The sequence below is a fragment of the Mastigoproctus giganteus genome, chromosome 1 (genome assembly GCF_048544385.1).
Source record: "Mastigoproctus giganteus isolate SK-2022 chromosome 1, ASM4854438v1, whole genome shotgun sequence".
Lineage (NCBI taxonomy): Eukaryota > Metazoa > Arthropoda > Arachnida > Uropygi > Thelyphonidae > Mastigoproctus > Mastigoproctus giganteus.
The window spans coordinates 218,502,549-218,516,508 of record NC_143575.1 but is presented as its reverse complement, the minus strand read 5'-3'; the positions used below and the strand labels follow the sequence as shown (position 1 = coordinate 218,516,508).

General features: G+C 34.9%; 1 protein-coding gene across 1 annotated transcript in view; it reads left to right on the top strand.

Moving 5' to 3' along the window:
• RhoGAP1A (Rho GTPase activating protein at 1A) overlaps positions 1-13,960 on the top strand; it is a 465,208-nt gene that overhangs the window by 37,358 nt on the left and 413,890 nt on the right. Inside the window, exon 2 of the mRNA XM_090368823.1 lies at positions 1,597-2,114. Within this exon, the coding sequence (XP_090224949.1) occupies positions 1,597-2,114 (518 nt within the window). The remainder of the gene's footprint in view (positions 1-1,596; positions 2,115-13,960) is intronic.

Sequence of the window (13,960 nt, the reverse complement as noted above, 5' to 3'; positions counted from 1 at the left end):
TTGCATCCCCCCAATTCACAAAGGGGGGGGGGGGTTCAAAGGGTGATACAAATAGTTACAGCCCTGTTAGTTTAACTTTTGTTCCTGGGAAAATAATGGTGTCACTGGTTAAAGAAGCATTGTAGGATCATCTAGACACGATTGCAGTTATAGATCAGACACAGTATGGGTTTGTTAAGGGGAAATCTTGCCTGACTAATTTGATTGGATACTACGATGTAGTCAGCACAAAGGAACTGGATGCAAAAAATAATTTTGATATCATATACAGTCTGTCCCCGACATACGTAAGAGATACGTTCCAGGACTTCTTACGTAAGTTGATTTTTGCGTAACTCGGTAATGACTAATAAAATATTGCTACTATATTCCTGATATGTCAAAATTACAAAAACCACATAATATTCTCAGAAGAATGAAGAAAAATTGTTATATACCATAACAATTAAAAACTTTTTATACCGGAGTGGCACATAAGAAAATAAAACATAGAAGGAAGAAAAAATGCATGTTATACATTTTTTGTACTATAAAAACTGGAATGTATTTCGTATGCTCTGTAGGCTTGATAAGGGCTACTAAGGGAATAAAATCCAAAGTGTACATATTTAAGAAAATTGGTCTATATGACACAGTGAATCAAAGTTTATACACTTCATTCCATTTAAGTTACCTTCAGTTCAACTGGTGAACTGAAGGTAATGTAAAATGAACCTGAAGCATTAATAAGACACATTAATCACAGGGTGTTGTGTTTTCTGGTGCAAGGGCTACTTAGGCCATATTGCGCCTCCAAAATCAATTGATTTTCTATGCAGGGTGTTCTAGGCTGAGTAGAGTTCAAGGAGGTAGTATGTGATATGAACTCTTCGATCTTCATCTGTTTCCTATGCTTTTTATTTCTCTTCATAAATTTCGTGATAAACAATCTTGAACTTTTCTTTCTATTTTCAAGAAACATTTCAGTGTTTTCATCCATTCCATCAAACATAGAGACGTTCCTGAACTTTACGAAATACTTCTGTCATTTCTTTTAATTTGAACTGCTTCTTGGGTTGCTCCAGTTCCTCAACAATTTGCACATTCAACTGGCCTAGGTCTTCTGTTTTTAATACGTTGACTGCCAAGCTAGTTTAAAAAAAAAAATTCCCCTGGGCCAAAAAATATTTAGTAAATAATTTGATTAGTAATTCTAAAATAAATATTGAAATGTCAGTGTATGCAGTTTTTTTGCTTAAAATATCAAAAAAGTGTCTTTTTTTTGTGTTGCATATACAGTATGTGGCTGACGTGACCCAGTAGGTTACTTTATTTCTTGAGATGCCGTATCGACACACATACGTGTGACACTATTACGGCATACATATGAAGGAGTTTATTGCACGTGCAGCATACGCTGCAATCAAACTAATCGTGATAAAATAAACTCTCAAACGTCACAATAAGTTTGTCAGTATCATTAGAGATTTTGTGAAAACAAGTTCATTACCTTACTGTATTATCCCCATTATTATTGTGTTGTGTTTCTCTGCACATTTGTGCAAGTGTGTTGTAAAAAAAAAAAAAAAAAAATCTAAACAACAATGGCTAAAAGAGAGGAACTAAGAGAAATTGCTGAAAATCTTAGTAGTAGTTCTGGAGATGAAAAAGATTTCGACTCTGATGATTCGGTAAAAGATCCTGACTGGGATATTTCTTCAAATGAAGGAGATACTGAAATACCGAAAAATATTGAAGAAGTGCTTCAAGACTGGATGGAAGAAGAAAACACAGAAGAGCAATTTGAAAATACCGAAGAACCTGAGATTGAAGTGACTGAAACAAATGATGCTATTGAATGGACTGAATACGAAGGACGCCAAAAAAGATTTGATTTTACAGGCAAATTGGGACTGCAAATAGACGTATCAAGAAACATTACTCATCTTGAGGCATTTTCATTATTTTTTGTTGAAGAAGTAATAAATCTTATTGCAACGGAAACAAACAGATATGCCGAACAGAAAATTCAGAGTACCCGAGCTTCGTGCCAGAGTCGTCTAAAAAAAAAGTGGATTTCAACAACTGTTGATGAGATGAGAAAGTTTTTCAGGCTTCTTATGTGGTTGGGATTAGTAAGATTAGTATTAGTAGCGGCCGCATGGTGCAAGAAAGCCTATGGCTTATGCTGCACCAGCCAAAAAAAAAAAAAAAAAAATCCGAACAAAACAATGATAAAAACAAAAAATAAATAAATAAATAAAATAAAGAACTAAATAATAATAATTAATAAATAAATAAAAAAAAATAAAATAAAAAATAAATAAAAAGGAAATTAAACCTATCATCCTATGCGCTTCCCTTACCCGAAAGTACTATCCAGATGACCTTTGAATTTCCCCAAACTGTCGGCCTCTACCACCCATGAAGGCAACTTATTCCAGTAATTTATAACTCGCTGGCTAAAATAGAACTTCCTGCAGTCCAATCTAGACATCTCCCCCCGATTGGGCAGTATTGCATCTTACTGGTCAACCAAACCTATCTATAAAAATAATTTAGTAACGAAAATTGTCTCGCAACAGATTTGAATTGTTGTTGCCCCTCATTCACTTTCCAGACTATGAAACCGCTATTCCAGGGGACAGGCTCAGTAAGATACAACACCTGATAGATGTTTTGCAGCTGAAATATCAGAAAATATTTTTCCCCAGACAAAGATTTCGTCGTTCATGAAACTCTTTTAATTCTTGGAGGTGCAGGCTGATATTCCAACAGTATATTCCAAATAAAGTGCACAGGTATGGAATCAAGCTGTTCAAGTTATGTTCCACTGAAGGATATACTTGGTTGAGCAAGATCTATTCAGGTAAATCTGAAAATTATCTAAAATCCGTAGGTTTAGCTGCAAAGGTCTGCGAAGAGTTATCGCAAGGACTTCTAAACGAAGGTTGTACCTTGTGCGTAGACACCTTTTATACCAGCTACCACCTACCAATGGAATTGTTTTAAAGTGGCGAGATGCTCGAGATGTGAGACTACTAACAATAAAGCCATGCCCCAGAAATGGTTGATGGACACCCTCCACCAGTAGAGGAAGACGGAAAGAAGCACAAAAAAAAAAAAAACATTTCTGTTCTAGCCAACAGCGCATTATGGTTTCATGGGGCCCAGGGCAAATTCAACACTACATGTATAGTGTTGAATGTTTCTTCGGAGCGAAATCCCACAGCTTCGGTATACTCTTATCCATGCAAAAAGCTAAATAATAATAATTGTAGATATAATTTTATTAAAAAAAAAAAAATTACATGTAGGACCTTTATAAAGAACTTTTATATATAGATTAAGTATAATCCACAAGAAAAAGTCATAAATGAACTCAATTAGTATTTAAGTACTTTTATTGCATTAAATAATAAACTAGATTAATTAAACGAGAATTAGAATAATATATAATTAATATAACAAAATAAACTTTCTATAAATTAAAATAAAAAAAACAATTCTTAATGGAACATAACAAATTACCTCATGAAAGTCGTAATTTGAATGAAAATTTTAAGAACATTATTATATGTTCACTTTCCATGCTTTTTGAGCTGCAAAGTTATCAATCAGCTCGTTATAATCAACCCCACTAGTAATGTCATTTTCAATGGATAATATTGACAAATTGCATAATTTTTCTTGGCCTAAAGAATTTCTAATGTAATTTTTAATTCTTTTAAGTACATGGAAAGAACGCTCTGCCGATGCGTTAGAAACAGGTATGGTTAAATATATTTTTAAAATTATGTCCATATTAAGAAACATAGAAACTAGCTCTTCTTGAATCGCTTTATACATTAATAAAGAAGAATTTAAATTTTCATTTTTTTGAAAAATGTACAAAGTGGATAAGTTCTTCCTTAAAAATACTAATGTCGATGTCGTTTGAATACGCATTTATTAAATTTAAAATACATTCATCGTACTCATTTGGCAAAATTTCTTTTAAGTTGATATTTATTAATATGGCAAAATAATTTAAAATATTTTGATAAGCCTCAATACGTCTTTGAATGTCTGATACCAACTGATTGCAGATAACATTCAAACAATTCACTATAAATCCTTGTTTGCCTGCCAGTTGCACATCCTCATCTCTATCCCTTTTCTCATCAAAATGTATTTTACTTTGCATTTTCTCCCTTTGTCTGACTCATTTGTATAGTTTGTTAATGCAAAACATTCTGACTCTATAGTATCAAAAAATTCATTGTTGTTTCAGATGTCTTCTGATATGTACAAAGGCAATGATTAGAAAGATTTACAGCATTGTGTAAATCAGAATTTTTATTTTGAAGACTATTACTAGTTGCATTCAATATTTGTTGAATTGTATTTCATATGAAAAGTAAAAGTGTTGTTTCAAAATCTGCAAAGTTTTCAAATAGCTTTTTTGTTTCTAATTTTGATACAGGGTTTTCATTAAACTCTTTAAAATTTTTTTAAAAAGATGCTTTTATGGCCAAAAAAAAAAAATTCAATTTTAACAGCTAAAATTGCATCTTCTCTTGAGAACCATCTTGTAGAACAAATTTCTTTTAATGTTACATTTCCTTTTGTAGTTGCTTTCATTAAATTATCCCATCTCTTTGTAGAAGAAGAGAAAAATACAAATAAATTTTGAAAAATCGAAGAAATGGAGTGCTTTTGTACAAGCTTCTGCAGCAGAATTTCCCACTAAATTTAGGCTATGAGCTGCACAAGGGACATAAAATGCAGTTTTACTATGGCTTTTAACCTTCGCTTGTAATCCGCTGTATATCCCGGATGTGTTGGGTGCATTGTCGTAAGATTGTCCTCGACAGTTTTGGATATCTAAACCATATTCCATTAATTTTGAAGTTATAATATTTTCTAAGTAGTTAGCATCATTGCTTTTCAATATGTGGGAAAGACAAGAAACATTCCTGAATTTTATTTTCTTTATCAAAATATCGCATAATAAATGATAATTGATCTGTGTGACTTATGTCGGGAGTAGAGTCAACAATAAGTGAAAAGTATTTAGCCTGTTTGATTTCATTAATAATTGTATTTCTTATAGCAGCCATTAAATGTATGAATTCGTCACATGTAGTATTAGCATTAGCATTAGTAGAGGCATTTGATGCAAGAAAGCAAGCTTATGCAGCATCAGCCAAAAAAACAAAAAAACAAACCCCACTTCCACTTCACCCCTCTGTTCGTTCAAAATATCTGTCCAGCTGAGCCTTAAACTTATTTAGGCTATCAACCTCCACCACAAGGGATGGAAGGCTGTTCCACCAACCAACCACCCGCTGGCTAAAGGCAAATTTCCGCACATCTATCCTACATCTGTCTTTCCTCAATTTGAATTTATGCCCTCTCAGGTGATTTTTCTGAGCTAGAGGAAGAATCCCATCAGCATTGAGCATGCTTAAACCATTCAAGGCTTTATACACCTCTATCAGATCACCTCGCTGGTGCCTAGTCTCCAGACACTGTAATTTGCAAAACTTAAGCCTTTCTTCGTAAGAGCACCCCTTTGTTCCATTCACTAATCTTGTTGCCCTTCTCTGTACTCGTTCCAGCAGCTCTACATCCTTCTTGAAATGAGGCCTCCAGACCTGTATACAGTACTCTAGGTGTGGCCTGACCATTGCCTTATACAATGGAATAATCACCTCCTTATCCCTGCTGGAAAAATTCCTGTATATCATTGACAATACTCCATAAGCTACTCTTGCAGCCCGTCTGCACTGCTCAGAGAACTTCATATCTGCCTGCACAACCACCCCCAAGTCCCTTTCATTCTCTACCACTGTCAGTGTAGTACCACAGAGTTGATACGTTGCTCTGGGGTTGCTGTTTCCCATGTGTAGTACTTTACATTTGTCAATGTTAAACTTCATTTGCCACCTCTCAGCCCATCTGCTCAACCTTTCCAGATCCTGTTGCAGCAGCATAGTGTCAGTAGTGTCCTTGACAACCCTGCCAACCTTTGTATCGTCTGCAAACTTGGACATTAAGCTTGATATACCATCATCAATATCATTTATAAATACAGAAAACAATAATGGACCCAACACTGAGCCCTGAGGGACTCCACTAATAACATTAGTCCACGATGAGCAGTGTCCATTGATTACCACTCTCTGTCTTCTCCCCCTCAACCACCCCTTTATCCATAGCAGCAATTTGCCTCCAATGTCACACTGCTCCAATTTGTGTAGCAGTCTTCCATGTGCAACAGTATCAAAAGCCTTTCTAAGATCCAAGTATATAATATCAAAGTTATTCCCTGCATCCAGTTCTTTTGTGACTGCATCATAGTATCCAATCAAGTTGGTCAGGCAAGACTTCCCCTTAACAAAACCATACTGTGTCTGAGCTATAACTGAATTCTTGTCTAAATGATCCTGCAGTGCTTCTTTAACCAGTGCCTCCATTAATTTTCCTGGAACAGAAGTTAAGCTCACAGGTCTATAATTACTTGTGTCAGCCTTTGATCCTCCTTTGTGAATTGGGGTCACATTTGCACATTTCCAGTCTATGGGTACCTCCCCTGAGTCCAAGGAAGTTCTCATAATTATGGCTAAGGGTTTGCTTACTTCCTTTGCTGCCTCCTTTAATATAACTGGATAGATCCCATCCACCCCGGGTGCCTTTCTTGTGTTTATCTTGAACAGTTTCTCCTCCACTTTACTCCCAGTTATTTCAAGATTCTGTAGCTTACTGCTAGGGTTGAATACACCTCTGGCATTCCCCTTGCTGAATAATTCCTCATGTGTGAATGTCGATGCAAAATATTCATTTAGTTTGTTAGCTACCTGAGCAGGATCATCAACAGTTGACCCATCAATATCAAGTGGACCAATCTCCCCTTCCTTCTAGAGTTTACATAAGTAAAGAACTCTTTGCTGTTTTTCTTTGCATCCCTTGCCAAGGATTTCTCGTAATCTGCCTTCACCTGCCTAACCTCCTTTGTTACTTGGTTGCATATCAACTTGTATCTATCATAGGCTTCTGTGTCATGTGTTAATTTGTAAGTATCCCATGCATTTTTCTTCTCTGCCATATGCCTCATTAGTTCATCTGACATCCATTTTGGCCTAAACCTTGAACAATATTTCTTAGTTGGTATGTAAAGCCTAGTAGCTTGCAAGATAAGTTCTTTGAATGCTTCCCATTTTGAATTTGCTGTTGGTAACATCATCAGTTGGTCCCACTGTATAGAATTTAAATACTGTCTCAGTCCATCGTAGTCGCCTTTACGGAAGCAATAACCCTTCCCTTTACCCCTAATGATAGTTACCTCTTTGAGTAAATCCCACTTCAGTACACTGTGATCACTACCACCTAGTGGTTCATTTATCTGCAGATTCTTAATGCACGAAGAATCACTGCTGATAATCAAATCAAGAGTATTACTCCCTCTAGTTGCCTCCCGAACATGCTGATGTAGAAAACAATCATCCAATAAATCCACAAAAGCCCTGCTAGTGTGTGAGTAACCAGTCCCCAAATTCCAGTCAATATCTGGGAAATTAAAATCTCCCATTATAAGACTCTCTGATTTACTGGCCCACTCTATTTCCCTGTACAGTTCCTTATTATACTCATCAGAGTCATTAGGCCTATAGCACACTCCTACTCTCAATTTTGATCTCCCAATGCTTATGTCACACCAAACTGACTCAACACTGCACTGTCCAGCGATGTCGACTAGTATTAGAAAGATAATTCACCTCTCCTTTACCACATTTACCATAAGTTTCTAAGTGGGTTTTCAAAAACATATCAAAATTAGCTAAGTATTCTAAGCAACTCATAAAATTTCCTGCACTACTATCATGCCCTCCAAATCCCAACCCTAATGAAGCTAGCAGTTTCACAGTCACAACAACTCTTTAGAATCTCACGCCAATAATTTGTTTGTTTTTCATAAGCTTTTATCAATTCTTTCTACACTTTTCAAGAGCTTTACACACATATTTTCTTTATGTTCTTTAGACTCATCATGCCTTTTTAAAATATCAACAATGTTTCCAATCTTGACATCCAGTAACTAATAAATTTTTTGATTTAACTGAAAACAATTTGCAAATAAAACAGTACACAGATTTTGTGGTTTCTAAAAATATTAACCACTCACTTTTTCCTGTGGTACCATTAGTTCTACTTAAATAGAAATGGGATTTGTTTAATTTTCTTGTAATGATTTTTCCATCACAATTAAAATTTCAATTTGAATTTTTAATGTTTCTAAAATTTTGCGGTTTTTCGCGAAGGCAAAACTCAATAAAATCATTTGTGATGGGGTTTGGCCATAAAGCAATATATCTTTAGTATATGTTTTATGTTTGATATTATTTGTATGTATTGCATTTGTATTTTTATCATTGTTATCATTGATATTGTTCGTATTAATATTTTGATCATTATTATCATTGATATTGTTCTTATTAATATTTTGATCATTATTATCATTGATATTGTTCTTATTAATATTTTGATCATTATTATCATTGATATTGTTTGTATTAATATTTTGATCATTATTATCATTGATATTGTTCGTATTAATATTTTGATCATTGTTATCATTAATATTAAACAGTTGTGTTGTTGGTGTTGTTTTCAATTTGATCAATAATAACGCTGGCTGATACTGTAGAGTTGGTAGGTTCATTTTCTATCCTATTTTCTTCTGTTTTGCTGCTGTCATCTTCTGGATTTTTTATTGCTACAAAATCCTGTAATGAGGTTTGTTTCTTTTTTAATTCTGCCTCTAATTTTCTTCTTCTTTCTTTTTTGAATGCAGATTCGTACGTTCTTTTCATCGCCCTAAAATATTATTTTCAATAAAAATAATAATAAAATTATAAAGTTATATTAAATTTTTTTATATTCGTATATTGTATAACTTATTATTTTTCACTTTATTTATCTAATCATTTTTCATAATTAAGTAAAATAATATTTGAATGTAAATGTAAAATTGAAATCCAGTGTTCTACTCCAATTACAGAAAATAAAATGAAATAAAATTTGTTTAAATTAATTGTACATTATCGCAGGAAAGAGCCTACACCAAATCATGTGTTAGAATTAGTATAAAATATAAATAAAATAAATATTTTAACAACAAAGCAAACAAAATACTAGTATTAATACCTACCTCAAATTTTCTCTTTATTTATTAAACAACGTTTGTAACTTATACACCTATTGTTAATACAATAATACACAATACACTTGTTGGCACACACTATGTTGATATCAGCGATCAGCCATATGTACTGTCTGTACCACGGGAATGACACGGACCGTTATAGTTGTCAATCTTAAAATCCCATTCAGGCCGAAGGTCCTCCAGTGGCGAAATCAGTGCGGTAGTAAATGAAATCTACTAGTTATCAATACCCTGAGCAAATATAACTGAATTTTATTCTTTTAATCATGTGTAATGTGATATAGGATTTTAAGATTGACAACTATAATGGCCCGTTTCATGGAGATGGTTTCTATTTTGAAATAAAAACAATAAAATTCAGTTGTACATTTGCTCTGGTTACTGTTGATAAGTATTAGATATCATTTACTTCCGTGCTGATTTTGCCACTGGAGGCCTCTGGAAGTCCTTCGGCCCTCGTCAGCAGAATAGGGAGTGGAATGAGACTCTAAGATCTTGTAGAAAATACATTACGGGATAGGGTCGTTGCATTGGGCTGGACTGTACACAGCAATGTGCTCTGCCCTGCACCAAGGTGTTTATATTTCATGGGTTACCATACACCTGCATCACACCTGCAATCTAGGGTCCCCAGATATGGGAACAAAATTTAATTTCTGATTTTTTTACTACAAAAATCAGTTTATAGAATATTGATTTGGGGACTTTGGGACCCCTTGTTGATGGGGCCCCCAGGCAATTGCCCTTTTTGCCCATAGGATAACACACCACTGATTCTAGCTTATAATAAGGGAAAAGCAGGCATTGATCTGTCGGATCAAATGGGTTCGTATGCCACAATGCTAAGAAAGGGGGTAGAGTGGTACCGGAAATTAGCGATAGAATATATACTCAGAATATCAGTTGTCAATGCATATGTGGTATACAAGAGCGCTACGCGAAAACAAATAAAAATAAGAAGTTTTCGGGAAGAGGTAGTTATGGATTTGCTAAATATAGAACGGAAAGAGAAACGTGAAAAGCCAAAATGTGGTAACACTCATATACTAATGACAAAAATTGACACAAACAATGAGAAAGTTAGAAGAATGTGCATTTTTTGTTACGCAAAATTGAAAGTGTGAAGGAAGATCAGTTGCCAGCAGAAAGGGGAAAAGAGTTTCGACGTATTGCCCAGACTGTATTCATCAGCCTTTCATGTGTTTGGAGTGTTTTGGACAACACCATAAATGTTCATAATTTTGTAATTATAAAATTTGTAATAATAAAGAAATTTTAAATAATGACCAGTTACTCGCTTATTTTTCTCATAGCACCATGCAAATTTTATCACATGTAATCCCGGAGGCCATGCTTTTCAAAAATAACTTACATTTTCAACAATCGTCAGCGATATACAGCCACTCCCACTCCCACTGAAACAGTGGGTGTTGGCAATATATGGCCAACGCAACGCCTGAAAAATGTAATGGTGTCAGACATGTATGGCCGACGCGGCAGTCAACGTGTTAAATCTTCACCTCGTTCATCCACAAGCTCGTCTACATCTTTGTTCTCCAGGACCAGCTAGAACTTCTGGGCTAAGTTTACAATTTGTTTGGTGACAGAAGACGTCAGCTCATCTGTGTTGAAGCCTTCGTTGTTAAGCTCGGAAATTTTTAGATTTTTCCAAACTCCGTTCATACAAGTTATTGTCATATCATTCCAGGCTTTTGAAATGTTGCGCATTCCATCAAGGGTGTTAAAGGTCAGGTCAAGCAGGGGTTCTTAACCTGGCAAGCACCATTGTGCTCTTAAAAAATAAATTTTGTTCGTGTCTGATCCTAAAATGGTGCTCGGGAGCACCTTTTGCTGAACCAAAAAATTTATATATAAACTTTTTATTTAAAAAAGGTACTTTATATTTCTCAACTTTCTGGATATTCTACAAAAATCCATTCCACCTTCGCTAGAAAATCCTTTTTTTTTTTTCACCGAACCTCAAATTCTATGATATAGCATAGGATCTTATAATAATGTTGTAGAATTTGGTAGAATTCGACTTCATCTGTTTTCAGAGGGGTTCCACAGGATGGTGTTTTGTCAGCAAGGCTGTTTGCAGTGGCTTTGGAACCTCTGCTAGCAAATTTCCGAAACATGATATCGTACGCCAATGATTTGAAACTCTTCATTCATTCGGATCAGCCGGAGCAAGCGTTCTCTGTCCAAAGAGCTGCAACAAAACAGATCTCTCAGATAAGCACATTTCTTCAATACATTTGTCGAGCTAAATTCCAAAAAAAGCTGCCCAGATGACGTTTACAAAGAGGAAAAGAATAAATCCAATGAACATCTGTATAAATGGACATCAAATTAAACTTATCAACTCTCACAAGGACCTAGGTTTGGTCTGGGATTCGAACCTGTCTTTACTGGAGCACTTCAAGGAAGCAAAAAAACAAATTCTTCGCAGCCCTTTGGTCTGCTTGATAGGAACTGATGGTTATGGCAATAAGAAGTTAATAACTAGGTTTGTCCGAACTTGTGTGGTACCAGTGCCACTCCATGCTTCGGAAATCTGGTCGTCTGCCCCTCCAACCTACCTTCAGCAGTTCTTGGGGATTGAGTATTGGCTTCTTCGATCCCTCAATAGGACTTCAGGACATCCCCTTACCATTTCTAGGAGTACACTACATTCATTGCATGGAATGACCTCTTGGAAGCAAATCATCACCACTCGCAACATAATTACCCTCTCCAAGCTCATTTCGGGTAGACTGGATACTCCTAACATCAATAGCCTTATCATCCTGCCCACAAAGAACAGCAGAATAACTAACTGGAAAACACTTTTGATCAGACCTGCCCTCAATCTAATCAGCTCGCTCAGGCATATGGTCACAGCAAACACAATTGGACTCCTCAATGACCTAAATATCAACCCTGAGACAATTTGCGTCGACAAAGCCTACAGATCAAAAGTTTTAGCTGATGCTTACACAGTCCTGCAATTTTAGATCTTTCATTTCACCATCGCTTTATGTTTCTACAGTGTTGGAGGATGATATGCGCTCCTTCTCCTGTTCCTGACATCATGCAGCATCTTGCCAGCGTCCCGCACTCTTCTTGGACAGACGCTGAATGTATTTAGAGTATTGTGTCGAACCTAATCTGTATTTTCTGTAATTAATTATTGACTTGATCTCTGTATATTTTATTTTGCCTAATATTGATATTGTATTAATTTTTATAGTTGCGTTTACCCTCCTAGCATTTGATTGCTAGGAGGGTAAACACATACTTTGAGTGCCAAGCCCATACTCACCACATGTGAGACCTTGTGGCGGTATATATGTATAAGTCAATAAGTAATTATAACTATTGTTATTATTATTTCATATGTGTATATCTATTCAAGTGCTGGTGAGAAATATGTTTGCTTAACTTACCAAAAGAAAAGTATGTGTAATCCTATTCAGGGTATTGTAGTGAGTGGGATAAGTGTGTGAAAAGGATGGCTGAATGTGAATGCCTTATATATGTACATTGTTTTACCCTGAATATGTAAAAAAAGTTATACCTGCAGGTTAAGTTGCATATTAAGTTGTATTCACTCGTATTTGAGTGAATGACAGTTCACATGTGTAAATTGTGCAGTGACTGAGTGAATGTTTGTGAATTGTGTGTGTGTGTGTATATATATATATATATATATATATATATATAATTACAACAGTATGTAAGATAATGATGAGAGTGTATAAAGTACAATTTGTACAATTAAAGCATTCCAAGAGATCCCTGAGACAAAAGAATTGAATAAGAGTATATTAAGTACAATAAAAACATTAAAATTTAGCCTCTAGTCTAAATTTTAATAATTTTAGAGAAGATGTAAGATAAGAATTTTATTTTAGCATAAGGATTTAGGATAAAGGTATTCAGAATAAGTGTTCCTATCGAGCCATGAGGCTAAAAGAACTGATAAAGGTCAAGATAGCCTGAGTTGGTTTAATTCATCATACCCTATAAATAAACAAATTAAAAATAAAATTAAAAGTAAAATTTAAGTAAAAATAAAATAATGATGATGAGTCAAATTATTGATAATAATTTGCATCATTTTTAATATATATATATAAAACTATATAAACTATAAAATAAATAAACTCTTTCAGTTGCATTATGGTTAACCTATTTAATTAAATAAATAAACTTCTTACCAGCTGACTGAAACTGCTGATCAAACAGATCATAAAGCTACAGTCCAACTACCCTGATAATCCTAGAGGTCCTATATATAAGATAGTGTGGATATGGTAGTGTGTATGGGGAATCATACAGATGCCTACAGTGTAGAATATGGCAGAATTCAAAAATCTGATACAGCTCTCCACACCTTCCAATGTGGTGACACCTGGAATTTCTATAACACAAGCATCCTTTCCACAGATAGACAGTATAACAGAAGAAAATTCAAAGAAGCCTTTTTTATCAAATTATTTGGATCTTCAGCAATCAATAGAAAACAGGGGGTTGATTTCAACCCACAGTATATTCATCTCTTTAAAGAAAAAATAAGTGAAGAAATAAGGTTCCAGGAAAGAAAAAGAAAAGAATCAACCAGAGGAGCAGACAGTGTACACCCCTCTTCCAGAAACAGCCTACACACGTGATGAGCAAAGGTCAACTCAGATGTTCTCTACACTGCAACCTGGAATCAAAGCAAGAGAACAAACGTCATTACACAAGTACCTTGGATTTAGGATAGGCAACTGGCACTATTCTTATTGG